At 34.3% G+C, this 27,041-nt stretch overlaps 5 protein-coding genes and 1 non-coding gene across 10 annotated transcripts; 2 read left to right on the top strand and 4 right to left on the bottom strand.

The window, feature by feature from the left end:
* Window positions 1-257: 257 nt before the first annotated feature.
* On the top strand, window positions 258-1,740 carry LOC112711907 (uncharacterized). Of its 2 annotated transcripts, XM_025764641.3 has the most exons (5): window positions 258-765; window positions 889-1,152; window positions 1,237-1,302; window positions 1,407-1,472; window positions 1,618-1,737. In XM_025764641.3, exons 1-5 carry the CDS (start codon window positions 346-348, stop codon window positions 1,735-1,737), a joined length of 936 nt encoding a protein of 311 aa, XP_025620426.1. In that variant the 5' UTR covers window positions 258-345. The 2 variants fall into 2 exon arrangements, with proteins under 2 accessions (XP_025620426.1, XP_025620425.1); XM_025764640.2 differs by having other exon boundaries at window positions 1,407-1,740.
* A 7-nt stretch (window positions 1,741-1,747) lies between these two features.
* LOC112711906 (AAA-ATPase At3g50940) lies at window positions 1,748-3,975 on the bottom strand. The gene is made up of 2 exons (XM_025764639.3): window positions 2,714-3,975; window positions 1,748-2,438 (listed from the first exon to the last, which is right to left on the bottom strand). The coding sequence occupies exons 1-2, from the start codon at window positions 3,743-3,745 to the stop codon at window positions 2,019-2,021; spliced, it is 1,452 nt and encodes a 483-aa protein (XP_025620424.1). The 5' UTR covers window positions 3,746-3,975; the 3' UTR covers window positions 1,748-2,018.
* Window positions 3,976-8,830: 4,855 nt separating this feature from the next.
* On the bottom strand, window positions 8,831-13,410 carry LOC112711905 (vacuolar-sorting receptor 1). The gene is made up of 12 exons (XM_025764638.3): window positions 12,584-13,410; window positions 11,540-12,232; window positions 11,370-11,458; window positions 11,218-11,287; window positions 11,046-11,129; window positions 10,873-10,949; window positions 10,690-10,771; window positions 10,395-10,477; window positions 10,225-10,291; window positions 9,582-9,710; window positions 9,371-9,483; window positions 8,831-9,278 (listed from the first exon to the last, which is right to left on the bottom strand). Exons 1-12 carry the CDS (start codon window positions 12,891-12,893, stop codon window positions 9,180-9,182), a joined length of 1,896 nt encoding a protein of 631 aa, XP_025620423.1. The 5' UTR covers window positions 12,894-13,410; the 3' UTR covers window positions 8,831-9,179.
* Window positions 13,411-18,977: 5,567 nt separating this feature from the next.
* On the top strand, window positions 18,978-21,757 carry LOC112711904 (probable beta-D-xylosidase 5). The gene is made up of 5 exons (XM_025764637.3): window positions 18,978-19,667; window positions 19,743-19,912; window positions 20,023-20,120; window positions 20,207-20,968; window positions 21,057-21,757. The coding sequence occupies exons 1-5, from the start codon at window positions 18,978-18,980 to the stop codon at window positions 21,695-21,697; spliced, it is 2,361 nt and encodes a 786-aa protein (XP_025620422.1). The 3' UTR covers window positions 21,698-21,757.
* A 126-nt stretch (window positions 21,758-21,883) lies between these two features.
* Window positions 21,884-21,957, bottom strand: TRNAN-GUU (transfer RNA asparagine (anticodon GUU)). The gene has a single exon. It is a non-coding gene; the product is annotated as a tRNA-Asn (tRNA).
* A 1,917-nt stretch (window positions 21,958-23,874) lies between these two features.
* On the bottom strand, window positions 23,875-26,065 carry LOC112711901 (uncharacterized). 4 transcript variants are annotated; one of them, XM_025764634.2, is made up of 4 exons: window positions 25,818-26,065; window positions 25,286-25,529; window positions 24,692-24,752; window positions 23,875-24,601 (listed from the first exon to the last, which is right to left on the bottom strand). In XM_025764634.2, exons 1-4 carry the CDS (start codon window positions 25,874-25,876, stop codon window positions 24,021-24,023), a joined length of 945 nt encoding a protein of 314 aa, XP_025620419.1. In that variant the 5' UTR covers window positions 25,877-26,065; the 3' UTR covers window positions 23,875-24,020. The 4 variants fall into 4 exon arrangements, with proteins under 4 accessions (XP_025620419.1, XP_025620420.1, XP_025620417.1 ...); XM_025764635.2 differs by having other exon boundaries at window positions 24,692-24,725; window positions 25,818-26,028; XM_025764632.3 differs by having other exon boundaries at window positions 25,286-25,574; window positions 25,818-25,997.
* Window positions 26,066-27,041: the final 976 nt, after the last annotated feature.

Here is a 27,041-nt window from a genome sequence, read left to right as displayed (position 1 = left end):
TGATGATAATTAAGGAGATAAAATGGTAACAAATATGAAGTGATGATAATTATGGAGATAAAGATGCAGAAGAAATAAACCTTAAAATTCAAGTAAAAGTACTTTTAATTCTTTAATTTATTTTAAAAAATCAAGTGATAGTAGGACTTTGTCAGAGACCAATTATTAGCAAGTATAAACTATAACTTTTTATATAGTTTAAGTCAACCCAAGAGCAAAGAGGCATTTTATTTCGACTTCTTGGTTATATAAATAGGCAGAAGCATTGATCCCATTAAAGCATTGAACAAACTTCAGCTTCTAACTCATATTATATCATATTAGTAAGCTTCCCAAAGAAAGAAAATGGAGCCTGGTGAGGAAATTTATGCAGAATGGAGTTCCCTTAGTGGATCATACACAGCTGAGGAAGCTGATTTCATGAACCAGTTTCTTAGCAACTGCTCACACACACAGCAGCTACATGCAAATTTGAATGCAGGAATTCCATCTGCATTATGGTATGGTCATGCAGACATCAATAGCAGTTCATTTTATGCTGCAGATGCTTCTAACAATATGTTTCCAATTATAGATAGTGACAACTTGAATGATCCATTAACCAACTTGGTGGATCCCTCATTAAGCACATATACTGATAAAGAGTTAGGTGTAGATGTTATTGCTGATAAGAATGTACCAAGTGAACCTGTTTCTGAACCAGCCCAAGAGAATATAACCAGCAAGCTGGAGAAGCCAAGAAAAAGGTCTCGGAGTTCAAATGAGGTAGAAAACACAAAGCATGCCTTATGCTTCATAACATTGCATATTACTGCTTTAAGTTCATAACTTGTTTGATTTGGTGGTGTTCTCAACTTCTCATCATGATATGATATTTTTATTCTGTAGATACTAAAGAACAAGAAAAATGTTAAGACTACAAAGAAACCAAAATCTGCTTCCATTAGCAACATTAAAGAAGAAGATAGATGTCCTGGTCAGGGGGAAAACTTGAGCTGTTCCTGCTCAGAAGATGACTTGGATACGTGTCGTGAGCTAAATGAAGGAGAGTCTTCGAGCTTGAGCCTGAAAAATTCTAAAGGTCTTCAGTTAAATGGCAAATCTAGATCTAGTAGAGGTTCTGCTACTGATCCACAGAGCATCTATGCAAGAGTATGCCCTATGCCAAGTGCATTTTTCTCAATATCCTCCCTAATTATTTTTTGAAGATATTCTAAACTAAATTACATTGTGCAGAGAAGAAGAGAAAGAATAAATGAAAGGTTGAGAATCTTACAAAACTTAGTGCCTAATGGAACCAAGGTAGCTTTCTTGGTGGCAATCCAACTACTGTCAAAACAAAATAAAACAAATTGGTTGAGTTTAGATGCCAAAATTCTCAAGTTTGTTTCCTTATGAAATTGCAGGTGGATATCAGCACAATGCTCGAGGAGGCTGTCCAATATGTGAAATTTTTACAACTCCAAATTAAGGTGATAGCTCCAGGATCCTTGCTCCTGATTCTGCATAAATACAAACTTTATCTCGGTGCAAAAATGTGTTCGATTTTCATAATTTTTACGAAAAAACAGAGATTGACTCAACTTTTTTCCCCATATTTTGTTTTCAATTGGACAGCTCTTGAGCTCTGATGATCTCTGGATGTACGCTCCAATTGCTTACAATGGAATGAACATTGGACTAGACTTCAATATTACCACACCCAAACAAAACAATAATAGCAGATATATAGCATAGCAATAAAAAATGACATTTGTAATGTTCCCTTTTTTTTCATTATTCTAAGAAAGTTTCAGTACATGGTGATCAGCCAAAATGGCTTCAAAAACTTATGAGAGAACTAATATAGCATGAATCCATGATACTCTACTTCTCTTGCTTATTCTTTTCTTTCGTTTGATGTATGAAAATTGCTCAAACTTGGATATTGTATTGGTTAAGCACATGAATTCCAATGTAATAACAGAACAATATATAGTTATATACTATTTGTTTTCAGCTAATCCAAGCTTTTGTTGTCATCCTTGAGTTTCAAAAGTTTGGCTGCATTCCCCTTGTACAGCCTTGCATTTATCATTTTCTCCCCTGTTCTTGTCCAACAAGAGTTGGATGACACTTTGCAGTGCAGACTCAGAGTCCTCATTCTTGAGCAAGAGTTCTCCCACCTCTGCAGGAGTGACTTTAGATGTCTGCATAAGGTCCAGAGTTTGTGGAAAAAGTGGATGTGCGGCGACCCCCTCCCCAAGGTAATTGGATGCCAGCATCTTGAATCCAGAGGGGGTGCAGTAAGACATGTGAATGTGGACATCCATACGGCCAGGACGCAGAAGGGCAGGGTCTATTTTGTCCTTCCGATTCGTGGTAAATAATATGATCCTCTCGTCCCCACAGCTGGACCACAACCCATCTATGAAATTCAAGAACCCTGATAAAGTCACCTGCATCATGCAACCACAATATCCAAATGAGGAATGTTAGAGGGGGCCATCAGAATTTATTGTTTTTGGTCATCAGTTAGCTATTAATGTTTAAAATTATGGGATAAAGTATGTTGTTCGATTACTAGACAAAAAAAGTTAAACTAAAGGAATTGAGTCAATGGCTAAGGGATGGCCAAAAACAATAAATTCTGATGTGTCCAAAGAATTTATCAACCCGAATTTAGATCGTATACACATGTGATATGATTAGTTAGTCTTTCTGCTGATTGTACCTGAGGTTGTTGATTGTGAAATTCGTGAGCAGGGCCTTGGGGTTTCGGAGTCTTGGTGAGCCTATTGTGAAGCTCAAGAGAACAATCAATGTCTTCAACAACGAGAATGGATCTATTGGCAGTGGAAATCAGTAACTTCCTGAGGAAGGAATTGCTCCTAACATCAGTCAGCTCCAGATCATAGACATCAAATCTCAGGTAATTAGCCATGGCGGCGATCAAGCTCGATTTGCCAGTGCCAGGTGGACCATACAGCAAGTAACCGCGCTTCCACGCCTTCCCAACCTTCCTATATAAATCTTTCCTCGCCACGAACCTTTCCAAATCCTCCACGATTGCGTTCTTGGCGTCTTCATCCATCGCCAGAGTATCGAACGTCGCCGGATGATCCAGATTCACAGACTGCCACGCGCTGCCGCGAATGCCGATCACGCGCTGGTCACTCAGCGTGAACAGCTTCAGTGGCTTCTGCTTTTGCCGCGCCTCCTTGGCCTTCTCCATCACGTGAGGTAGGTATTGCGTGAACACCATGTCCTTGTGCCTAGCGTGGAACCGCAGCTCGTAGTAACGGATCTCGGATTTGAGGGTTGGGTAGTCGTGGCGGTTGGAGCCAGGGGTTCGAATGTAGGTGGAAGGGATATGTTTGGCGACGAGTTTCCACGTGAATTTGACGCCGTTGAAGAGGTCAACGATCTCGTCGTTGCGGTCCATGAAGACGGAGATGGAGGTAGCCTTTTTCGGCATGGTGACGCGGAAGCGAGTGGAGTTGGGAGAGGTGTGAGGAGTGAGGTAGAGCTGCGCGGCGTTGAAGAGGTGGTTGTGGGAGAGGCCATGGTACTCTTCGATGACGAGGGTGAGTTGAGAGGAGAAGAAGAGCGACGACAGCAGCTTCGAGAGCTTCAAGTGAATCCAGTGGTGGAGCTCGCGGGGGACGTAGTCGCGGGCCAGGGAGCGGAGCAGCATGGTTGTGGCTGCGGCGGAGGCTGCGGCGGAGATGATTGTTTGGACGGAAGGCAGGTGAAGTTGCTTCATCGTTTGGGTTTGGGAATGAGAGTGAGTGAGAGAGCAGAGTGGGTTTCATGGAAGCTTGGGGGTTGACGGAGGTTGACTTTTGTTGTCAACGATGGTATCAAGTCTCACCATTCCACAAGTACCTTGCTACGCACGCTGCTTCGTTATTCAAATTTCATGATAACATGTAACTATGAATCACCATTATTTACTGACAGAAGTGATAAAACTTCAATTATTCTTCATACCGTAAACATCATAAATTCATATTACTACTATATAGTGTAATTTACTTTTTGTATAACATTTACTCTTGATTTTTTTCTAAAAGAGAAAAAAAATTAAATTTTTTAATTTAAGCAAACTGTGCTTTAAAAACACATATTAAGTATATAATAATAATTTTTTTATTTTTCAATACATTAAAAATATAGCAATGCTAGGAAACTAAAAGGGTATTAGTAAAAAACCAGCCAAATACTTTTAGATAAATCCAAAATCTCTACGAGTTGATATATATGGATGTTTCTTCTGTTAAGTATCAGAATGTTTTTTTTCATACTAAATGAATGTTCTTTTATATATTTTTCGAATTTTTTTGTATTGCAAATGTGAATGTCTCTATTTCTTTAAAAATTTCATATTTTTTTAAAAATTTTATAGATATTAAAATATTTTTGCTAAAATATAATTGGATGTTTCTTTTGTTAAGTATTAGGATGTTTTTTTTCATATTAAATGAATGTTTTTTTTATATTTCTGTAATTGTTTAAGAACTCCTTTTGGCTAAGATCAAGCGTGTAGTTTGCAGTCTTTTTAATCATCAAAACAACACCTAATATCCCAAACTGCAGAGAGCAACATCGTGATGATGCTGCTACCGTGCGACTACTGCGACTCTAAAATGGCAGTTATCTGTTGCCGTTAATGATGGCAAATCCGACCCACTCCAAAGCTTTTATAATACAAATATCCTTGGAAAGCTTTGATGCGTCGCAGGGTGTAGGTTCGGATATTGACCGTGTTCATCACCTGGAGTGGTTTGAGGCTTCTGCAGGCCCTGCTTGATTTTATAATGCAGGGGAAGGTTATTTTCCAAGGATACCAAGAGAATTGGACTGAGGATGTTTCTGAAAATTTTCGTGGTCGCGGCATAGATCCTCGTGTTTTTTTGGTTTTACAATTTGATTTGGAATGAGTGGGACAAAGAAGAAAGGAAGTGGTCTAAAAAAGACAAATAAGGTGGTGATGGAAGAGGAGTGGGTCGCGGTGGAGAGGCGGAGAGGATCTGACGGTGAGAGAGAGGGGTGTATGTGTGTGATTGTTGGAGGTGAGTAGGTTAATGTGAGAGAGAAGAAAAATTTTTTTATAGGTTTTAATTAGGTTTACTTAATCAATTTTAAATTTTTTAAATTTTGAATTTAAAAAATTTAAAATTAATTAATTATTAATATAAATTAATGTAATTTTATTTTTTTTTCTGATAACCTTTTGATTCCATATACTTTTCCTTAAATTAAAAATATGAAATCTTAAGTAACATAATAATATTTAACCGTGAAAGATTATATTTCACCTTTTTTATATAAAAGAGAGAAACTTTAAAATAGTAAAAGATTTCTATTAGCACCTCATTATCAAGTTAAGCTTTTTAAAGTTTTTTTTTTAAACAAAAAATTTAACACACCAAAGTCATGCATCAATATAAAAATATTAGACTGATAAAATAAATTAATTTTTAATTATTTTTTATAATATCATCAACAACTCAAAAAATTAATTATCACTCCACTCTTTATAACTTCTAATCAACTTGTTGATTGTTTCTGCAACATCTATTTCTTGATTTCTGAAAATTCTATCATTTTTTTCAGCTAAGTGCTCCAAATAATAGGAAAAAAACTCAATCAACCATCTGTTACGTTCTTCTTTTTTTAAACAAGTGCACCTGTCCAATTCTTAAAATGTTGCTTAATTGAACCTGAAATACACTGCAGTTTATCATAGGCACACAATCAAACACACCACACCTGCCAAGTAAACTCACAATCAATAAATAAGTGGTAATCATTCTCAATATCCTATTTACATAAAACACAAATACTATAATTTTGATCAATGACGTCAAATTTACTTAATCTCTCCTTAGTATTGACTTTGCCCATTAACACAAACCAGCTGCAAAAAACTAGTAAAAATGTAACTTGTAATATCCTCCAATAATTGTTCAGCCTGCAAAACCTGCACAAAGGAGGTAGTAGAATAAACTCCTAATTTATCAAATTTTCACAGTAGTCGGTCCTCTCTTCTATGTGTTAATATGACTGGCTGAAGGACCCCATAGAATTGATTAACTAACTCCAACTCCCATTGGAATAATTGTCTTCTCCATTGAAAATTTCATATCCACTCTAACCCATCACAGAACCCACAATCTCCCATTATTCATCCGCTTTGGTTTGAAACCGAGAAAATTCTTGGAAAGACTAACTTCAACATACCACATGGTAGCCAATTATCTCTCCAAAAGCGAATTCTTCTGCCATCTTCTACCTCCAAAGATAATCCTCTGATCATATTGTCTCTTACCTGTTGTCTTTTATCTGTAACTGACATATATCCTTCCATGAGCCTCCTTTCTTTGGCACGGGCTGACAAGAGAGAATAATATTTGGATTCAAATCATTATAGGAGCACACAATTTTTTTTTATAATGGACAATCTTCCTTTGAAAATCTCCACCACCACTTGAACAAGAGAGCTGTATTCTGAATGATTACATCACCTACTCCCAAACCTCATAGCTTTTTGGGGGCTTGGACAATATCCCACCTCACCAATGGTAACTCCTGATTGCTATCCTTCTTACTCCATAAGAACTTTCTCTGCAAGAAAATTAACGTCTCCACCATTGCTCTGTGCATCTTATGTAAGCTGAGGTAATAAACTAGCAAACTATTCAACACAGATTTGATAAGGATTGGTTTACTAGTTTTATTAAGTATTTTCGCCTTTCACAAGATGAGCTTCTCTTTCACTTTATTAATTATTGATTTTCAAGTCTTAACCAACCTCAGATTCGCTCCCAAAGAAAAACTAATATATTTAACTGGCAACGAAGCTTCTTTACACCCTAGCAATCTACACATCTTTCATGATCACTCCTACTCACAATTAACTGAATCAAATTAAATTTATCAAAATTAATGCTCAAAGCAGACATTAGCTCAAAGCACCGCAAGAGTCACTTATAGTTTCTGATAGACATCTCTTCCTGAGGGCATAATAGTATGGTATTGTCTGTGAATTGCAAGTGAGATAACGCAACATTGTTCTGCCCAACCAACAGAGAAGCAATCTTGCCATTTCTAACTGTCTCTTCTACCATCCTATGAAAGACATCAACAACAAGAACAAATAGGAATGGAGAAAGAGGATCACCTGTCATAAGCCTCGTTCCACCTTAAACGATCTAGATGGCAAGCCATTTATCAGAATTGACATTGATGCTATGCAAACACATTCCTTAATCCATCCTCTCCATTTTTTCCCAAATCCCATATTCTGAAGTACAATATCCATAAAACTTCGCCTTATTTTATCATAGGCTTTTTGGAAATCCAGCTTAATTATCACCGAGCTCTTCTTTTTCATCTTTAGTCACTGCACAGTTTCACATGCAATCAAAGTCCATCATGGATCTTCTTTCGCTTCACAAAAACACTCTGTGTCTCCCCAACCATTCTTGGCATTATCCTCCTCGTTCTCCATAACATTCGATATGACTTTATACACATATCCTACCATGCTAATCGGCCAAAAATCCTTAATATCCTTAGCTCCAACAAATTTGGAGCCAAAACCGTCCATGTGACATTAGAATCCCTTGGTAGGGTAGCAGACTGAAAGAAATCCATGATAGCTGTAGTGAAGTCCGACCTAATATCTCCCCAACACTTCTTAATGAAGTTCATATTGTATCCATCACAACTAGGAGCCTTAGACGATTCACAATCCCATACTGCATCCTTTATCTCATCAGCCGATGGCATCCTCTCCAATTTTGCAGCCTCCTCCTCCGGAATCTGATTAACTAGTCCATCCTAAAAACCTATCAATGGCGATACTTCTCGATGATACAAGCTCTTGTAAAAGTTCCGGATAGCAATTTTGATCCTGGCTTGATTCCTCACCAATATTTCATTTATTACTAAAGCATTAATCCGATTGCTCCCTCTTTTTGCTGAGGCTAAGTTATGAAAATAACTTAATTAAGCTTTTTAAAGTTAATTAAGTTGATATTAATATTGTTTGTTTTGAGATTGGAACCGAAAGTTCATTTTTTTAATAACTAAGAATATTTTAATAAATATTTTAATTTTATTTTCATATTTATCTTGAATCAAATAAATACTAAAATATAACTAAATTTTATGCACTTTATACTAAACATAATACAGAAACTTAATTTAATTTTAATCTCTCTTCCAAATGCAATCTAAGAGAAAGACGATAATAACTAGTATAACATATCTCTTTAGATTTAGTATCTAGGGCGTAATGTCTTTCTATACATGAACAAACCAAAATATACGACACTTAATGAAGTGTTGAACCATGAAAATGAATCCTCTCCAGCTTTTTTAACACTTGAGGAAATACAGTTTGATCTCTCATCATTAACTTTATAAGTAGGACCAAAATTAAATATGAGAGAGAGAACATTGAAAGATAAGAGATCACAATTGACACCATCCAATTTTTTTTTCACTGGAGAAGATCCACTCCCGTTCAACCATACTTTTAAATCGCCTTTAGATCGAGATAGAGCATCATATAACTTTTTCCCTTTTTCCCCCTAATGGCTTGTGAGTCGTTAATTTTAAAATAAGTCTGGAAATAACACATGATTGTATAGGTTAATAGATTAGGCAAGACAGAATAGATAAGAGAGGGAATAAATAAAATTGAAGAAAGCTACAAAACCTAGTCGGCAATGGAACCATGCTCCATGGTTGCTTTTAAAGAAGCAATCAACCTATTCATAAGCATAGGCATCACCATCTAATCTAAGAAGTGATCAGAAATCGGGTGAGGGCAACAACATTGTGGCAATGTACGTAGATTTCGTAGTAAAAGCGCGATAAGATACAATAACAAAGTGTGGAACAGAAGTCGCATAAACACGTCCTAAAATCTAGTGAGATAACTTAAGTCCACCCTACTAAATTGCTACTAAAATCATCCTTTTAAAGTACACAACTTGGTGCATCCCAAATAAAAAAACGCAGGACAACTATGTAATTCCCAAGGTGTTTTTATTGTGTCAAATATGATACATTCTATTATTAAATTCAATGCGCCGAATCATCAACACCTCAACCAAGCTTTCATGCATCATCATCATGTCCCAAGAGACTAGGGAGGCTCATAAGTTCTGTGTTTTCTTTCCATTTCATGCTCTTTCATCGTTGACATGGTTTACTACTTCCCCTTGGCTGTCCAGGGGCATGTACTGTGCCATGATGGCTCTGATTTCAGAATCCATGTATGACTGCAAAACAAGATATTGGTTAAAGAGGAGTCATCACATGCTTCTTTATAGAAGCTGAAAATAACCATGATGGAATGCCAGATAAAGCTTACCCTTATTCTATATTTGTACACTAGGTATGCGCCAGCCGCAGCTAGAACCAAGCCAAGTAAAATGACCCAAAATGCAGCCCAAGCAGATTTCCCTCCCTGACTCGCAGTTTTACCTACAGAAAACCCAGCAGCAAATTAAACAAAGACGACGAGCATATTCAAAAGTTATACTGATATGCAAAAAGAGAAGGACAAAGTGCATGTAACTCACTTATGCAGGCATCATGGTCCCTGATATACAGAAGGTCTCCACTGCAACTGCAGTCATAGCTGCCCCAGGTATTCTTGCAGGTACATTCAGGGCACTGACAAGCTTTCTTCTCTCCGCATTCATCTATGTCTGCAAGAATGAAACAGATGATGGTGTAAAAATTTAGATATACATCTTTCTTTGCCAGTTATTATGAGAGCATTCCCGTATATACTCGAGTTCATAATGTGAAGCCAAATGATTAAGAAGACTGCATAACTACTTCAATGATGGATGAAATTAAATATGGTATATACATTACACGCGTTAGTCAGCATTTCACATACTGGACCAGCAATAAGTTTATCTAGGTCAATTAAAAATCTATAACAAGGAGAAATCAAACAGAAGAGGGAGCAAGGAGTTTGTCCAACATTTTGGAAATATGTACTAGTCAAGCAATCACAAAAACTAGCTTAAAGGGTGCAAAAAAGGGGGTTCATCATGAAACCAATCTGGAAATTTTTCAGCTGGGTTGTGTTTCAGCAGGATTTTGGATTCAACTTGCCAAGCTGGAGTGGAGGAAAGTTATTGTGCATCAGGTATCAAGCATGATACAAATTGTAATACACTTAATAAGATAAACAATATAATCATGTCTCACCATCACAGTTTTTGACACCATCACCCTTAAACCCTGCAGGACACTGGCATTTAACATGTCCATCATCCTGTTGATGAAGCAGTGACAAGATATGTCATAATTCAACTCCTGTTAAGGATCTTTTGAAGATGGAATAAGCTGAGCTAAAGGGTAACAAGATAGCTACTAACCAAACAAGCAGAAAACGCGTGTCCATTACGGGCATCATGCCAACAACCCCCATTATTTATCTTGCACCGCCCAGGTCCACTGGCTGTAAAACCAGGAAAAAACTAGTTAAATGAAAGTGAAAAGCAAGTTTAAAAAAAACACAGATGCTCTGAATCTAAAAGATCATCACAACAAAGCAAGAACTAAGCAAAAAGTAGAGTAAACATCTTCAACTGTCCTTTTCTTTTGTCCCCTAAAAGTGAAGTCCATACAGAATATATGCAAAAATAAAAGTTTTCTACAAAGCATTTCAACCTTCACAGGTTGTATAACCATCTCCTTTGAACTGCACGCCATCCACGAGGGGGCATTCGCATACTCGGCCGCGGAATGTATCCTGATAAAACAAAAATCATATATGTAAATTTGGAATATAGAAAACTGGAACCTGAATTACACGCTATTAAATATTTATATTTCCACTCAAATATAAAATACCTTGCATGCAGTGATGTTAGCTGCTTTATCCCGCCAACAACCACCGTTGTTATCCAAACACTCATTTGTCTCCACATCTGCCAACCAAAAGTTTGTCACTCAAAAAGAACCAGATCCAGTATTGAAAAGCATGCAAGATATATTCCTCCAGCAACACAGAAAGTAAACATTACCACTGCTCAAACAGACGGCTGGTTCAGTAGTTTCTTCAAACCCAGAGCATATAGCTTTCATGACAGCCCCTTTTTCCAGTTTTCCTGGATAACATTTTAGCAGAGATAAAAAATTATATAACCTAAGAAGTTGCAATCCAAAATATAACCTTGAGAAACATACAGTACAAACCTCGATACTGTCGATTATTGACAACAAGAGTCGGCAATATGGTGACATCACCTCTGGAACCCTTTCCAACCTATAAAACTAGTTTGTTAAATATCCATATAACCATCTGATAAAATGAATGAAGTGGTACTATAAGTTTATTAAAATTGTACCTGTGCATCTTGCTCTTCCTTCAAAACAGGATTGTCAGAATCAGCATCAGGATCTCCCATGCATTTTTCAATCCTTTTGAGATCAAGACCTGCAGATATTGAATAATCATATTAGGAAACTTTACTATGAACTGCCAGGATAAAAGCATAGGCAATAACAATTCACTGACCAAGTGACTTAATGACAGCATCAGCACACTCCTTATTGTATTTTTTCTCCTTCATTGGACATCTAATTTGAAAATCAGTGACATAGTCCCACCACACCCAAGGCTTTTTAGTTTCATTTGCCACCTTAAAAACGCAAAGCTGCCTTAAGTTTTCAATAACCACATCTTTCCCGTCATAACCAGTGCTGAAGTCCTGCTCAGGATCTGGAGCACAATATCTTCCGTGATTGATGCACTGAGACTTGCACTGTTTGCTTAATGTGAACGCCTGAGGACAGTACCAAGTTATATAGTGGGGTGTAAACTGAGTATAACCACCTTTTTCAAGTATCTGTGCAGCACCCTTAAAATCCTTCACAAATTCCATCAACATATCACATTTAACTCCGCACTCATCATTGCTGTTGGTCCACAACTCATACTCCACGCGGTCATCTGGGTGGGGAACAGCCTCTCTCCAATCAAGATTTACATTGACCATATCACCACCACTTATGGCATCCTTTAATTTTATACCAAAACTTTTTTCAATGAGAGCTGATGGTATTGTTATGTTCTCTATGTATTTTGCAGATGATCCATCCTCCTCAGGTGTGTCCATAGTTATCAAGTTTTCATCAATATCATCCGCAACAAGAACAGCAGAAGCTCCAGCCTTCTGGGCATTCCAGACCTTCAAAGCAAAAAAGCAACCTGCAAGGAACAAATGGATAAAACATTAAGAATACAAACCACGGAATACTTCAATACTTCAATACTTCAGCTATCAATCCATTCAAAGATAATATCTAGCATCCGATGATTTAATCCAAATTCATCACAAACAAAACTGCAAGTCAGTGTAAACAACCAACTCCAGCTCAACTACATGCAAAGCATCAAAAAGCTTCTGCCACAAAGCAAAACCCTAGCTACAAAATCTTACAAAATACACTAAATAAAAAAAAAACCTTTAAAACTGAAAACATAACTTCAAAAAAGTAATTCTCTTTGAAAATCAGCTGAAGCTCAGACATCAAATAAGTTCAAGCAAGAGAATCTTACTTCCACGATCGAGCAAAACGATGGTGGGAAGAGCACCGGGCTTGGATTTAAAGGAAATCCCAGACTCATCGAACTCCTTGCAACCCTTTTGGTTGTCCTTCGGGTACACGACGCTCCCGGCCATACTACCACCATACTGTGGTATCCCAAAGTTACCAATGGCGCTGTCGTAGGTCCCCTTGATTTTCTCCGGCGAAGTCACCGTCAAGCTATTCTTCTCCACCACGAATCTCCCCATTGACGACGGCGCCACCGACAGCAACAGAAACCCTAAAAACAGCGCCAGCGTTGATCTCCGAAGCTTCTTCATATTTTTGGGAGCACCCAGAGACGAATCCGAAACTGGGTTTTACAAGTTCTAAATTGGGATGGCGATACTACTTCTGTGATTCGATGAGTGTAAAAATTGCACCTTTATTCCCAGCTTCTGCTAAAATTAAAAAAGAAAAAAAAAGGGGGGAGAGGGGAAGGAAAAAAGAAACTCTAGTGGAAATTATCGTCGATGCTGCTTTTTAATTTTGAGTTGTTTGAGAAGGGGACTGGAAAAAATAATAAAAAAGCTGAGAAATTGTGGTGTGTTGGTTAATTTTGCATGCTTGATTTGAAGGGTTTGATTGTTTGTTAGGGACAAGTGATTTGTGAAGTCTCTCGCAATCTATAGAGAGAGACTTGGAGACTTGGAAATGGAAAACTCAAAGATCTCTTTTTCTTTTGTGTGAATTTTTATTTATTTCTTTATTTTTTTTCTTTTTCTCACTCTGTTGAGTCCACGGAGACAAAATATTACTCTTCTTAGCTATTAAGCAATTTACTAATTTGGACTCTTCAAAAATCAAAACCTTAGCTTCTGTTCCATATCAAACTCATTTTAGAAAATTTTAATTAAAAAATTTATTATAAACCGTCTTGTTGATTTACAATATTATCTATCCAGATTGAAATGCGTTAGTGGTAAATCGGTTTATATTCTCTTGTTTATTAAGTTGACTAAGATAGAAGTGTTTAATTTTTGTTTAAATTATTTTTTACAGTAATTTTAAAATATTTAAAGTTTTTTCATTTTTATATTTTTAAATTTAAAATTAATTATTTTACCTATTTTAATAATTAAGCAATATTTTTTAGGTATTATAGCAAATAACAAGATAAAATTATCAAAAATATTAAAATCAACAAGTTATAATTTAAATAATATAATTTTTTTATTTTTATCTAAAAATTTTGAATTTTAATCTCACTTTTAATTTAAAAAAATAAAAGATAATTGATATTGAATATATTTAATTTTTTTATAAAAATGTCATGCGTAAAAAAAATTAATTACTATATATTTAAATATAAATATATAAGTTACTTAATTTATTTTAGTATATATTTTATATTTAAATATATATTTTTAATTGAAAACTAATTTTTAACATATAGATAATATAATTTATTTTTTTATATAAAAAATATTTTTATTTCAAGTAAAAGATTATAATCTATAATATCTATTTTTAATACAAGCATGGATTTGTTATCCGCTTTACTTTGAATTAGTATATTGAGCTTGGCCCATTAAACATTTTTTTTTACAAAAATTCTATCATGTAATCTTATAATATTTTAATAAAAAAGTTGAAGGTTCGAATTTTATTTTAAATATTAAAATATTGTATAACTAATTTTTTTCTCCTAAAACAAATGACTTACAAAAAAGAATCAATACCTTAATACTTGCTTTCTTTCTTGTCAAGTCTAAAAAAAACAAACACACACTTATGAAGAAAGTATAATTAGGAATTTAGGATGGATGAATTTAGTTTTAACTAAAAAAAAATAATGATCTAATAATAGAACTAAGATTCGGTTTTGTTCAAATATATTTTTAATTCTCAAATTATAATTTGCAAGGTAGAAAGTACAATCTCATTGGATCCAATAGACTATACACTGCATCAATCTCATTAATCCAGGGAGTTGATGTTTGTCTGAGAATAAAACAGATATTCATAGTTAGCTGCACATTAGGTGAACCATAATAATTAATAAACTGAATCATACACATAATAATAAAGTATAACTAAATCACTAACTGAACCATATCTATTATTCCTCACATGACTTTTACTAAATTTTTATGTGAAATATAAAATATATTATAAAAATAAAATAATACATATATTTATATATAAATATATCATAATTAATTTAGTAAGTGAATTTTTTATGTATATAATATTTTTTGTGTCTTTTTATAAAAAAAAATCAACCATAAAAATTACAAAGTGTTCTTCACGTGCAAGATTTTTATAATAATAAAAATATAAGTATTTATTATTTTGAAAATCTTATGTAGTTGAAAAAGTAATAAGAAATCTAACACTGGATAATTATATTATTCTTTAGCATTTCAATGCATTATCATATGTGAGCAGAACTCTGAGGTTCACTTGCATGTAGGTTCAAATGAAAACGTGTACCAACCAATCACGAGTTGACAAGTGTTTGGAGAAACCTCACGTGGACCAATTAAGAAGGCTGAAGGCAACAATAACGTTTTAAATTTTAATTGCTCAATACTTAAAAACAAAATGAGATGCTGCTACACAACTTTGTAATTAACAAACTATGATTTATCATACTATTATTCTTCTGGCAACCGTGAATCATGGAGATGTTCAGCTTCCATCATCCATGGATGGCTGCTAGAGTGAGGGCTCATATTTATAAAGAAATAAGAAAACTTAAATTTATTGGAAAATTTATAAATTGTGTGTGTTGATTTTTCTGTAAGGCATTGTTTGGTTGAAAGAAAAGAAATAAAAAGAAAAGAAATTAAGTAAAATTTTATTTTCCTTAGATATGTTTGGATAAAAGAAAAATGGGAAGGAAGAAAATAGTATATAATGTTATGAAAAGACAATTTTATTTTTAGATGTTTTAAAATATATTAAAAAATAGAAAGTAATATTGAAATATTAGAGGAAAAATTTTTTCAGTGGATTCCACTCATTTTTTTACACTATTTATTATTTTTCTTTGACTTTTCCATTCAACCAAACAAACTATTTTCTTTTCAATTTCTTTCCTTCTTATTTTCTTACTTCCATTTTCACCTCAAACAAATACACTCTAAGCTATGTGAAAATCGGTTGTCCGGATTAAAAATAATAAAGCTGAATTAAATTAAATAATGTTTTTAGCATTTTAGTACTCTATAAATATTAAAAGTGACATATTTTAAATGTCCCACGATTTTAAAGTAATATATTTATTTATAAAAAAAGGAATTTAGATGATAATGTATTAATGTGAAAAAGAAACTCCTTTTCTTTCTTTGGTTTTTCTTCACAAGTGTATCTTTTTTTTTTCTGGAAAAAAGACAGATAGATCCTTGACTTTTTAAATTTTTGACAAATACATTCCTGACAAAATTTAAATACAAAAAAGTCCCTGACTTTAACAAACGGAGGACAATTTAATCCTTCCGTCTATTTGCCTCTCATACACCTAACAGAAGTGGCTGACGTGGCTGAAATGGTGTACAGGTGTCCGTTACGGTGCCACGTTGGAAGGGGGAAAAAGTTCGAAGGACAAATAAGTTATTGACGTCATTTTACAAATAAAGTTCGAAGGACAAATAGGTCATTGAGAATTTTTTTTTTTCATTATACTTCTATTATACTTCTATTATGAGAATTTAGTTTATAAAATTAGGCTAATTTTTTTTATATGAAAAAAATATCGGTGTTTTTGTTGAAAATTGGAGAATTTGGTGTAATTATAGATGGGTGGATTTTTTTTGTGGGAAGTCAACACGTGGGGGCGTGGTGAACACGTGGCATCATTCTGACCAACACGTGGGGGGCGTGTTGAACACGTGGCGACATCTTAGCCAACACGTGGGGGCGTGTTAAATAATTTCCACAATACTGTAATACACTTCAAATGTCAATATTCAACCAAAACACCAATTTTTTTTCCATATTAAAAATAATTTCTGATAAAATTATGCTTGTATTTTGAAATCTAGTTAACTTGTTTTATTCTACAATTTAAATTATTTGTATTAAAATTGTAGAAATTGAGCTCGTTATGTTTCTACTCTTTTTCTTAAATTGCATTAGTTTAGTTTTAGTGCATTTGTGTATTATATTAGAATTTGTTAAATTGCATTAGTTCAGTTTTCATCATACCAGTTGCATTAGTTAGCATAAGTTCATTTATGCATCAAGTTAGCATTAGTTCATTTGTGCATCATTCATGTATTAAGTTAGCATTAGTGCATTTGTGTATTATATTAGAACTAGTATTTTTATGCATAATAACATTACGAGAATATTTTTTTTTAAATTATAGTTCACTTTGTTCTAACAGTATAAATTATGCATGACACAAAAGATTTATAAAATCAAACTACTTTTACAAAAAAGTCGTAAGTTGACAAAAGTTTCTGACTAAGAAGACCAAGATATCTGCAGATAAAAAATTAAATAATAAGATTTTTAGTTATTATTTTTATATGAAAAAGTCTAATTTTTTATTAGTAATTAATTTTAACATTCGTTATCGAAAATTTAAAATAATTTAATGTGTATAATTTTACATTAAAAATATTTTAATTGTAAAAAAATATCGAATGACATATTTTGATTTGTCAAATTACTAATATAAAATATAATTATATATAGAGTAAAAATAGTAGAGAGAAATATAAAAATGGAGAGAGGTAGATGAGAGAATTTAGGAAATGAGTTTATTAATTTTGAAAAAAAATTCTCAAGGACCTATTTGTCCTTCGAACTTTATTTGTAAAATGACGTCAATGACTTATTTGTCCTTCGAACTTTTTTCTCCTTCCAACGTGGCACCGTAACGGACACCTGGACACCGTTTCAGCCATGTCAGCCAGTTCCGTTAGGTGTATGAGAGGCAAATAGACGGAAGGACTAAATTGTCCTTTGTTTATTAAAGTCAGGAACTCTTTTATATTTAAATTTTGTCAAAAATGTATTTGTCAAAAATTTGAAGTCATGGACCTATTTGTCTTTTTCTCTTTTTTCCCTTGTGTTTTTCGTCTACCTTTGGGGCTTCAATTGGAACATGATTAATAAGTTTTTTGGGTATGGATTGGACCGTCCAAATGAAGGGTTTTTGAATCAACCAAAACATTGCAAATAGATGCAGTTCACGACTCCAACCAAAATAGTAAGAGAACAGAGAATTTGATAATAAAAGAGGTAATTGGGCCTTGGCCCAGTCATATTATCAAAAACAAAATAACCAGAAATGGAGTGAGAGAGAGAAACATTGTTGTACGGGTGGCAACGGAGTAGACAAGGGCAGATTTTTGTTCTATATCCAACTCCGCTCCATCCTGACGGGTATCGACTCGTCTCTATAATTATTAAAATTTAATAAATAAAATTAAATTTTAAAATTTATATAATTATTATCATATATATAACATAAATTAAAATAAAATTTTAAATATAATACAACATTATTAATCATTTTATTAATTATTTTATATATATTACACATATTATATATATACCGGGACGGATAGGTATTATCTAAACCTAGCTCCGCTCCCATTTCGCCTAAAAATCCACCCCACTAAAAATCTACCCAAACAGATAGGGGAGGGGTGGATATCTACAGATTCGGATGGTGTTATCATCCCTACATTATTGTGTCAATATTAAGTGTTAACAGAAAATTTTTGTAACTAACAAGTTGATCGAACAATCAGTTCACTCATCCGTTTAAACAAATATCTGGATTGTGAAATGATTTATACTCCTTACAATTTTCTCATTAATTAAGGACACAATATCAGAGAGTTGAGTTGGACTACGAAACCAGGTACTGCCAAAATATCAAATTTTACATGGTATGGTTGAGTAATCAAAGATATACAATGCCTCAATAATAATTTTCATGTATAAAACTTATAAGTGTCTTTCATGGTGTTACATTTTCCATATAGTAGCGTGCACTTTTATGAGCTAATGTGTCTTCAAAGGCACCCTTACCCTTACCCTTTCTCTTTCTCTTCCCAGGCCACCTTCATCCATCCATCTCACATCACCATTTCCCAATAGTGTCACACTCCCACTGGCTTTCTTATAATTGATTACCTTATCATATTTAGCAACGTTATATATCAACAATTATGATGAAATAAACTCTAAACTTATATTAGTAAGGTTATATGTGTTGGACCATTTGGCTAGTGGTGCCATGCTATAAATGGAAGAACCAAAGCTGCTTTTGTTTCATTTAAGCATCCTATAATCATTATATATCTCAATCCACAAGCAACCTGCAACCACACTATAACCTGTTGTATATAAATCAAACCAGAGAGATCACAAACATAACATAAAGAAATTCCATAAGGACCATGAAGAATAAACTAGTATTGTTGTCATTATCTCTTTGCCTTTGTGTTGTGGTAGTTCCAATTAGGAGCCAAAAGCATGCATGTGACAAAGGCTTTTCTCAAAGAAGCAAATTCCCATTTTGTAACACTTCATTAACATATGAGATCAGAGCCAAAGACTTGGTTTCACGGCTAACACTTGAAGAAAAGGCAGAGCAATTAGTGAACCCTTCAAGCGGTGTGTCAAGGCTAGGTGTCCCTGCATATGAATGGTGGTCAGAGGCACTTCATGGTGTATCAAACTTGGGTCCAGGGACACGCTTTGACAAAAGGGTCCCTGGTGCCACAAGCTTCCCAGCAGTGATTCTATCAGCTGCAAGCTTCAATGCAACACTTTGGTACAACATGGGACAAGTTGTGTCCACTGAGGCCAGAGCCATGTACAATGTGGACTTGGCTGGCCTCACTTTCTGGAGTCCTAATGTCAATGTGTTTCGTGATCCAAGGTGGGGTCGCGGCCAAGAAACTCCCGGCGAGGACCCTCTTGTTGTGTCTAGATATGCTGTCAAGTATGTCCGGGGATTACAAGAAGTGCCTGATGAAGCTAGTTCCAAAGCTGATCGCCTTAAGGTCTCAAGTTGTTGTAAGCATTACACTGCTTATGATCTTGATAACTGGAAAGGCATTGATCGCTTCCATTTTGATGCTAAGGTAAACATATACAAACTTATTGCATGATTATTATCATATGAACATTGTAATGTGTAAATTGATTGTATATTTCAGGTGACAAAGCAAGACTTGGAGGACACGTATCAGCCTCCATTTAAGAGCTGTGTGGTGGAAGGTCATGTTAGCAGTGTCATGTGTTCTTACAATAGGGTCAATGGAGTTCCCACTTGTGCTGATCCAAACCTGCTCAAAGGGGTAGTAAGAGGTCAATGGGGTTTAGACGGGTTTGTCATTTATAAAATAAAATGCAGTTATTTTCAATTCTTTTCTTTTTAGTTTTTATATGAGACAATGAAGTGAAGCTTAGCTCACTGATGTTGTACTCTACATGCAGATATATTGTTTCAGATTGTGATTCAATTGAAGTATATTATGATGCAATTCACTACACTGAAACACCTGAAGATGCTGTGGCTCTTGCACTGAAAGCAGGTAAATATCATCACTCATGTTAACACCAACAAAAAGATTCTAGAATTTTTCTAACAAGGAAGAAAAACTATACCATTAACATGCAGGTTTAAATATGAATTGTGGGGACTTTCTAAAAAAATACACGCCAAATGCAGTGAAGTTGAAGAAGGTAGATGTATCTGTTGTAGACCAAGCACTGGTGTACAATTACATAGTTCTAATGAGATTAGGCTTCTTTGATGACCCCAAATCACTTCCATTTGCAAATCTTGGACCATCTGATGTATGCACTCAAGAGAATCAGCAATTAGCCTTAGATGCTGCAAAGCAAGGAATAGTTTTGCTTGAAAATAGTGGATCTCTTCCCTTATCAAAAACCAAGATAAAGAAACTGGCTGTGATTGGTCCAAATGCCAATGCAACCACAGTTATGATTAGCAACTATGCTGGAATACCTTGCCGCTACACTAGTCCATTGCAAGGAGTAGAGAAGTACATTTCTTCTGTGAGTTATGCACCTGGCTGCAGCAATGTTAAATGCAGCACTCAGAGCCTTTTCGGCGCAGCAACTAAGGCAGCATCAGGTGCTGATGCAGTTGTGGTGGTTGTGGGATTAGACCAGTCCATTGAAGCAGAAGGCCTTGACAGAGAGAACTTGACACTACCTGGATTTCAAGAGAAGCTTGTTAAGGATGTTGCTCAAGCTACAAAAGGAACATTGATTTTGGTGATCATGGCAGCTGGCCCAGTTGATATTTCTTTCACTAAGAGTGTCAGCAACATAGGAGGAATATTATGGGTTGGATATCCTGGTCAAGCTGGTGGAGATGCCATAGCTCAAGTAATATTTGGAGACTACAACCCAGGTAATGTTTTTTCTATCATTAGTTAATGGATTATGTCAACAAAGCTTTAGAAAGAAACTAACAGTGAAGTATTCATATTATTTTTAAGGTGGTAGGTCCCCTTATACATGGTACCCAGAATCTTATGTTGATCAAGTACCAATGACTGACATGAACATGAGAGCCAATAGAAGCAGCAATTACCCTGGAAGAACCTACAGGTTCTACAATGGAAGCACTCTCTATGAATTCGGACATGGATTAAGTTACTCCACATTCACCACCTATGTAGCATCAGCTCCCAACACCATAGTGATCAAGAACTCATCATCCATTTATTCAAAACTTGAGTTCCTCAGCGATGTTCAGGCAATTGATATTTCCGCCATAAGTTGCCTTGACTTAACATTCTTGCTTGTGATTGGTGTGAAGAACAATGGACCCTTTGATGGATCTCATGTGGTGCTAGTGTTTTGGAAGCCAGCAATGACTGAGCTTGTGCCTGGTGCTCCAATTATGCAGCTGATAGGATTTGAAAGGGTGCAAGTTAAGGTTGGGATGACAGAATTTGTAACGGTGAAAATAGATTTATGTGAAGAATTATCAGTAGTGGATGGTGATGGTAAGAGAAATCTGATCACTGGACAGAACACTATTGTGGTTGGTTCTTCCGGTGATAACCAAGTCACACATAACATTGATTTTAAGCTTTCAGAGATTGTGGATGGAGAACACTTCATGTCTCAGTGATAACTCTGGTGGGAAATAGCCGTAACATAATATTAATACTATCTATCTATCTATCTATAATCTATCCATTATTTGTCTACTACCTAATTAATAGTTTATACTTATAAAGATATGATATTAAATATTTATATTTATATAAAATAAGTTGATACAAAATCAATTACTAGAAAAAAATTTAAACACTATCGCTAGAAGAAGGGCTTGAACCTTCGACCTTGTGGTTAACAGCCACACGCTCTAACCAACTGAGCTACTCCAGCTTATTGGTTAAGCTTAGAAATCAAACTTACTAATATTAAATTTATATATTGCTAAATCTTTTGGTCGGTTTAGTGCACATCTAACCGGGTGTTATTCGTGTTTCCATTCGTTGACAAATGTTAACTATACCATAATGCTGTCATTAAATTCACTATTTAATTAGTTGCAGATGGATGTCACTGAAATTGATGAATGAATTCACACAATCACTAATTCTGTGGTTCCATGAATTGTTATAAGAAAAAAACAAAGTCCTGTGGATATTCAGTATTCACTACGCGCAATAACACAGCCGCCGAAGCAAGGAATATCTAATCCCTATTGGTCAAAACTATATCCATATAAGACCATATCCATCCATATATTATTAGGTGACTATTCTAATAAAAATTTTATGATTTTTATTATGTGAAAATATTTTATTTTGATTATTGAATAATAAATTGTAAGATTTAAGTTTTATATATTATAAAATGTTATATTTATTTGAAGTGTGATTAAATAAAAAAAATATTTTTTAAACAAAAATTATCTTTAAAAAATATTTTTAATATTTTATTGGAGTAGTTGACTAGTTGCCATATCATTATTATATAAGATACAAACTACAAAGAACACATGACAAGCGAAGCAAAAGTCAAAGTCAGAGTTATCATACTCGAGCATTGCAGTTCCATTTCCAATTGCCGAGTTAAATTATTCAAAGCCTTACCAACTTTTCCCTTTATTGCAAGCAAAATTGTTTAAAAACACCATACATGCATTAATCTTTTACTTCTCTAACTAATAATAAAATATCACACGTTATTAATGACTATATTCTAATGTCAAAGTGACCTTACAAGTCAATGAAATTATTCCATCCCATCCATTTGTGGCACTGCTGGAAATTTCTTAGTACCTTTCATAGCACACCAATTTTGTTGCAGTATAAATACATTTCCTCCTTAGAAACCTTCAGCAATACAAACCAAATTCAAGAATCAAAATTCATCTGCTGTTCAAGATTGTCAAAGGCTGTTATTAGCTGTGACTTGTGAGGGAAAGAATGGAAGGTTTGATTCCATATCTTTATCAAGCGATAAAGAAGCACCAAAATAATCACCATCATGATCACCACCACCACCACCATGGAATGAAGAGGAGCTTGTCCCATTCCGAGAGCTCGAACCGGAGCTACCATTTGCTCTTGGGGTCAGACTCCTTCACTGGATCATCTCACAGGAGAACAAGGTCTGAGTCTCACCCTCCCAACAATAATACTACAGCTGAAGGTGTTGATAGCTTCTTGGTCAGTCCCAGAGGCCCTTTCGCCGTTGCTCCTCCTCCTCCAAATGCTGCCGCCACAACTAGTGCTAAATCTTTTGCTGCAAAAGTCTAATTGATGCAAAATGGAAGATGTTCAATATTTTTTTGTTTATCTTATCCCTGCCACTTTTAGATATTATTGTTTATCTTCTTTTCTGGTATTTACATAATTCATTTGTTTAAGATGATGGGTGAGTATCATTATTTGTCATCTAATTGTGTATACATCTGCTCTTGAAGACTGATTCTTAGAGTATCAACTGTAATGAACACGACTAGCTTTGGATCCATTATTTATTTAACTACTTTTTTATTCACGGATATAAATTGATTCGTTACTCTGAATACCTCTTTACTGGTGAAATAAAAGAGCTTTCTTTTCAGTTTTCATATTGTCAAGAATAAAAAACTAAAAGTGAAATACTATTCAACAATGAAAGTTCTCTAGGTTGGTAGGAATAAAAAATTCAAAGATGGAAAAGTAGCCGTGGCTTACTAAATATTTTTTAGTTGGTGGCATACTCTCGTGTTAGTAAACTTACTATGTATATGCTCTTAGAGTCTTACACTCAACTTTAACAGACATGCATAAAATTCACCAAAAGGACTAAACTCTCAACATGTAATTTATAAAACGAAATCAGCAAATGTTGCAAGTCATCTTTTGACATTGTTCGACAAAACACGAAATAAACTATGATTTCCAAGATAACAATCAATACAGCTTATCAAATACTGGTTATTTTTTCAGATATCATGAAGCCAAGAGTGCTTCCAGCTTTGCAATCTGGTCATCATCGTTCTTTGGCGTAGGGTCCTTATTAACCTCTTGGTACAAATCATGTTTCCACTTCTCTGCTCGGGTCTTGGTTGGTTGATAACCCTGTCTTCCGTGGAATCTATCTCTTCCCCTGTAATTACCATTGCCTCCATTGGCCCCATACCTAACTCTTGATGAAAAGCCATCCCTCCTAGCTTCAGTCCTGTTTGGTAATCTGTCATCTGCATTTTGCTTCTCAGGTCTATCCATATGGTTGGGGTTGCTGCTTTTTTCTTCCTTCCTTTCATTCCTTTCTGAAGACTGGTCAGTATGGACAGCCTTTACCACCATCCTTGTTGCTGGATTAACTTCTCCTGAATCCACTGGAATCTTCTTCTCCCTAAATGCTGGCCTTCTCCTCGTAGTAGTAGGTTGCTCATCTTTCCTCTCAGAAAAACCACCCCGTCGCTGGAAACTGTCATCCAATTTAGTATGTGATTTCTCATCTCTTGGCTCTCTACTATGACCTGTCTCCACCTTTTCATTATACTCTCTGCTTTGAGAAGAGACTTTTCCTGCATGAATATCCGGTGTCAACATCCATACACAAGAAACCAAACGGTTAATATATATCCAAAAGTATTTAAAGAAGGAAGGAAACTCACCACCAGCTTCCCTACGATCAGCATTTCGACCAACCTGCCCAGCATTACCACGTTCATCATGCTGTTATAAAACATGCATAGGCAAGCCTAAGATGGTTACATGTGAGGGCACTTGAAAGCATGGGGCTGAACAAGAATCCCGCTACATCACACCCGAAAAATAGTTTGGATAAACTGAATAAACAATCAAGCATGCAAAATGATTTTAAATCCGCAGCTGGAAAACAATTTCCAGGTCATCTTGAAAATTATCATTAAGGCATTGCTTTCAGCCCAAGATGATGAATATGCAACTTCTTACAAATCAACGTCTGTGAGAACAATTTTCAGCAATTCTAGGAGAGGAATCGCTTTTATACAGCTTGGACGGCCAACTAGGCAAGTACAAACTATTAGTATCCTAAAACCAGAATTCAGTCACGACCTTTGTTAACATTTATATGATACAGGTCTACTGGAACAACTTAGTTCACATGTAAACAAGCAATGCTCCTACATTTACTCAATTCTAGAATAATAATAATAATAATAATAATAATAATAATAATAAAAAAAAAAAACTAAAAAACAATTACTCTGTAGCTTTTACTACACCTGATAATAAGGGTGGGATCTTGGAGGTTGAGTAGGATCAGATGAATGCTTGGATGGTTCATTATGATCATTTGATTTCTTGTCAGCAACATCTTTGTTAACTTCCTTAGAACGATTTGGCAAATTGGGTCTTTGGTCCCGATCCGTATGGTCGCCTCCATTTGTTGCTACTCTGTCCTTCTCTCTCTCCCTCTCTCTTTCTCTTTCTCTTTCTTGTCTTCCATCCCTTCTATATCTCTTGGGACTAAAAATAGCATCACCCATCATCTCACTTTTACCAACGCCTTTGCTTGAATTTTACAGATATAATTTAAAAAAAAAAAAAGAAGCGTCTTTGTGTTTTTCGTTAAACTTTCCAAAATTTCTGAGAATAAGCATTTGATCGTAAACTAAGCTAATCCAAACATGATACCAGAGTGAATTTAAACTAACCCTAGTTTGAACAGAAAATGATGCGATTACAAAATATAAAAGTAGACATTAAGAAATAGAGCGATTAGGAACCTGAATTAAGGATAATGCGTTAGCATACCTGGATTCTGAATCGAACTTAGAATGGTAGCGCTTCGAATCAGAGTCTCGACGAGACATGAGATTTTGTAGTGTAATTCAACGATCCTGAGCTAGTTTTAGTTTTAGGGCTAAGCTTCTGTTTGTGTGCCACTTCATGCTATCCATTCTCACATGCGGCGGATTCTACCCAATGCCTCTTTCAACATTACACACCAGCCGCACGATCCTCATCTTTCATCTTGTTCGTATGTGTCATGAAAATAAGGTTAAGTTTGTTGTAAAATAACTAAATAAATAAGGAAGATGTAAATAAAAAATAAAAAAATATAAATATAGAACTTTAGTTTTGATATTTACTAAAATAATTATCGTAATATAATAATAGAAAAAACTTATATATTTATTGTTATTATATATTAGTAATGTATGAAAGAGGGAGGAGAAAAGTTTAATATAAAGAGAGAGAATTGCTCTTTATTTTATTATGTGTATATTGCATCTGATGATGCCTTCTATTTATACATGAAAAGTGACTTCATTTTCAACCTTTATTTATTAGATTTTGTTTTGTAAAATGATTCCTTTAACATTGAAAAGGTTAGCCACCTAAGTCATACATAATCATCCACATCTTATCACAACAAAATTTACTATCTTCACCAAATTTATAATTAAATTTTTACAGTTTAAAAATTTTAATTAAATTTTTATTATATAAAAAAATATTTGAATTAAAAATATATATTTAAAAATTAAATCTATAAACCTAAACGTTTTTATTTTAAAGATATTTTATTAAAAGAAATATTTTTTTGTGTAATAAAAACTGAATTACAAAATTTAAAATAATATAAGAACTTAATTAAAAATTTATAAAATAAATTTGATAAAATTATAAAAATTAATAGAATAATTTAATTTGAATATAAATTTTAAGAATATTGTATAAAATATTTTTAATTTTTAATGCATTAAATAAATAAAAATTTGAAATTTTGTATATTATATTATTAAAATATACTTTTAAAACATAAGATAAGTAGAATAAAAATGTGAAAAATAAAATTTTTTATTGAAAAATAATAATACTATACCTTAGTCTCATAAAATAATGATTCTAACATATTTTTCAAAAGATGTATCCGAATAAGGGGAAGTAATTTTTTTATCTATATATTTTTTTTATGTTTTTAGAATATAAAAGATATTTTTATTTTTTTCATTTTTTATGAATTATTTTAAT

Source organism: Arachis hypogaea, chromosome 9, assembly GCF_003086295.3.
Source record: "Arachis hypogaea cultivar Tifrunner chromosome 9, arahy.Tifrunner.gnm2.J5K5, whole genome shotgun sequence".
Taxonomy (NCBI): domain Eukaryota; kingdom Viridiplantae; phylum Streptophyta; class Magnoliopsida; order Fabales; family Fabaceae; genus Arachis; species Arachis hypogaea.
The sequence above is the reverse complement of the archived record's forward strand: the minus strand, read 5'-3'. Positions and strand labels throughout refer to the sequence as shown.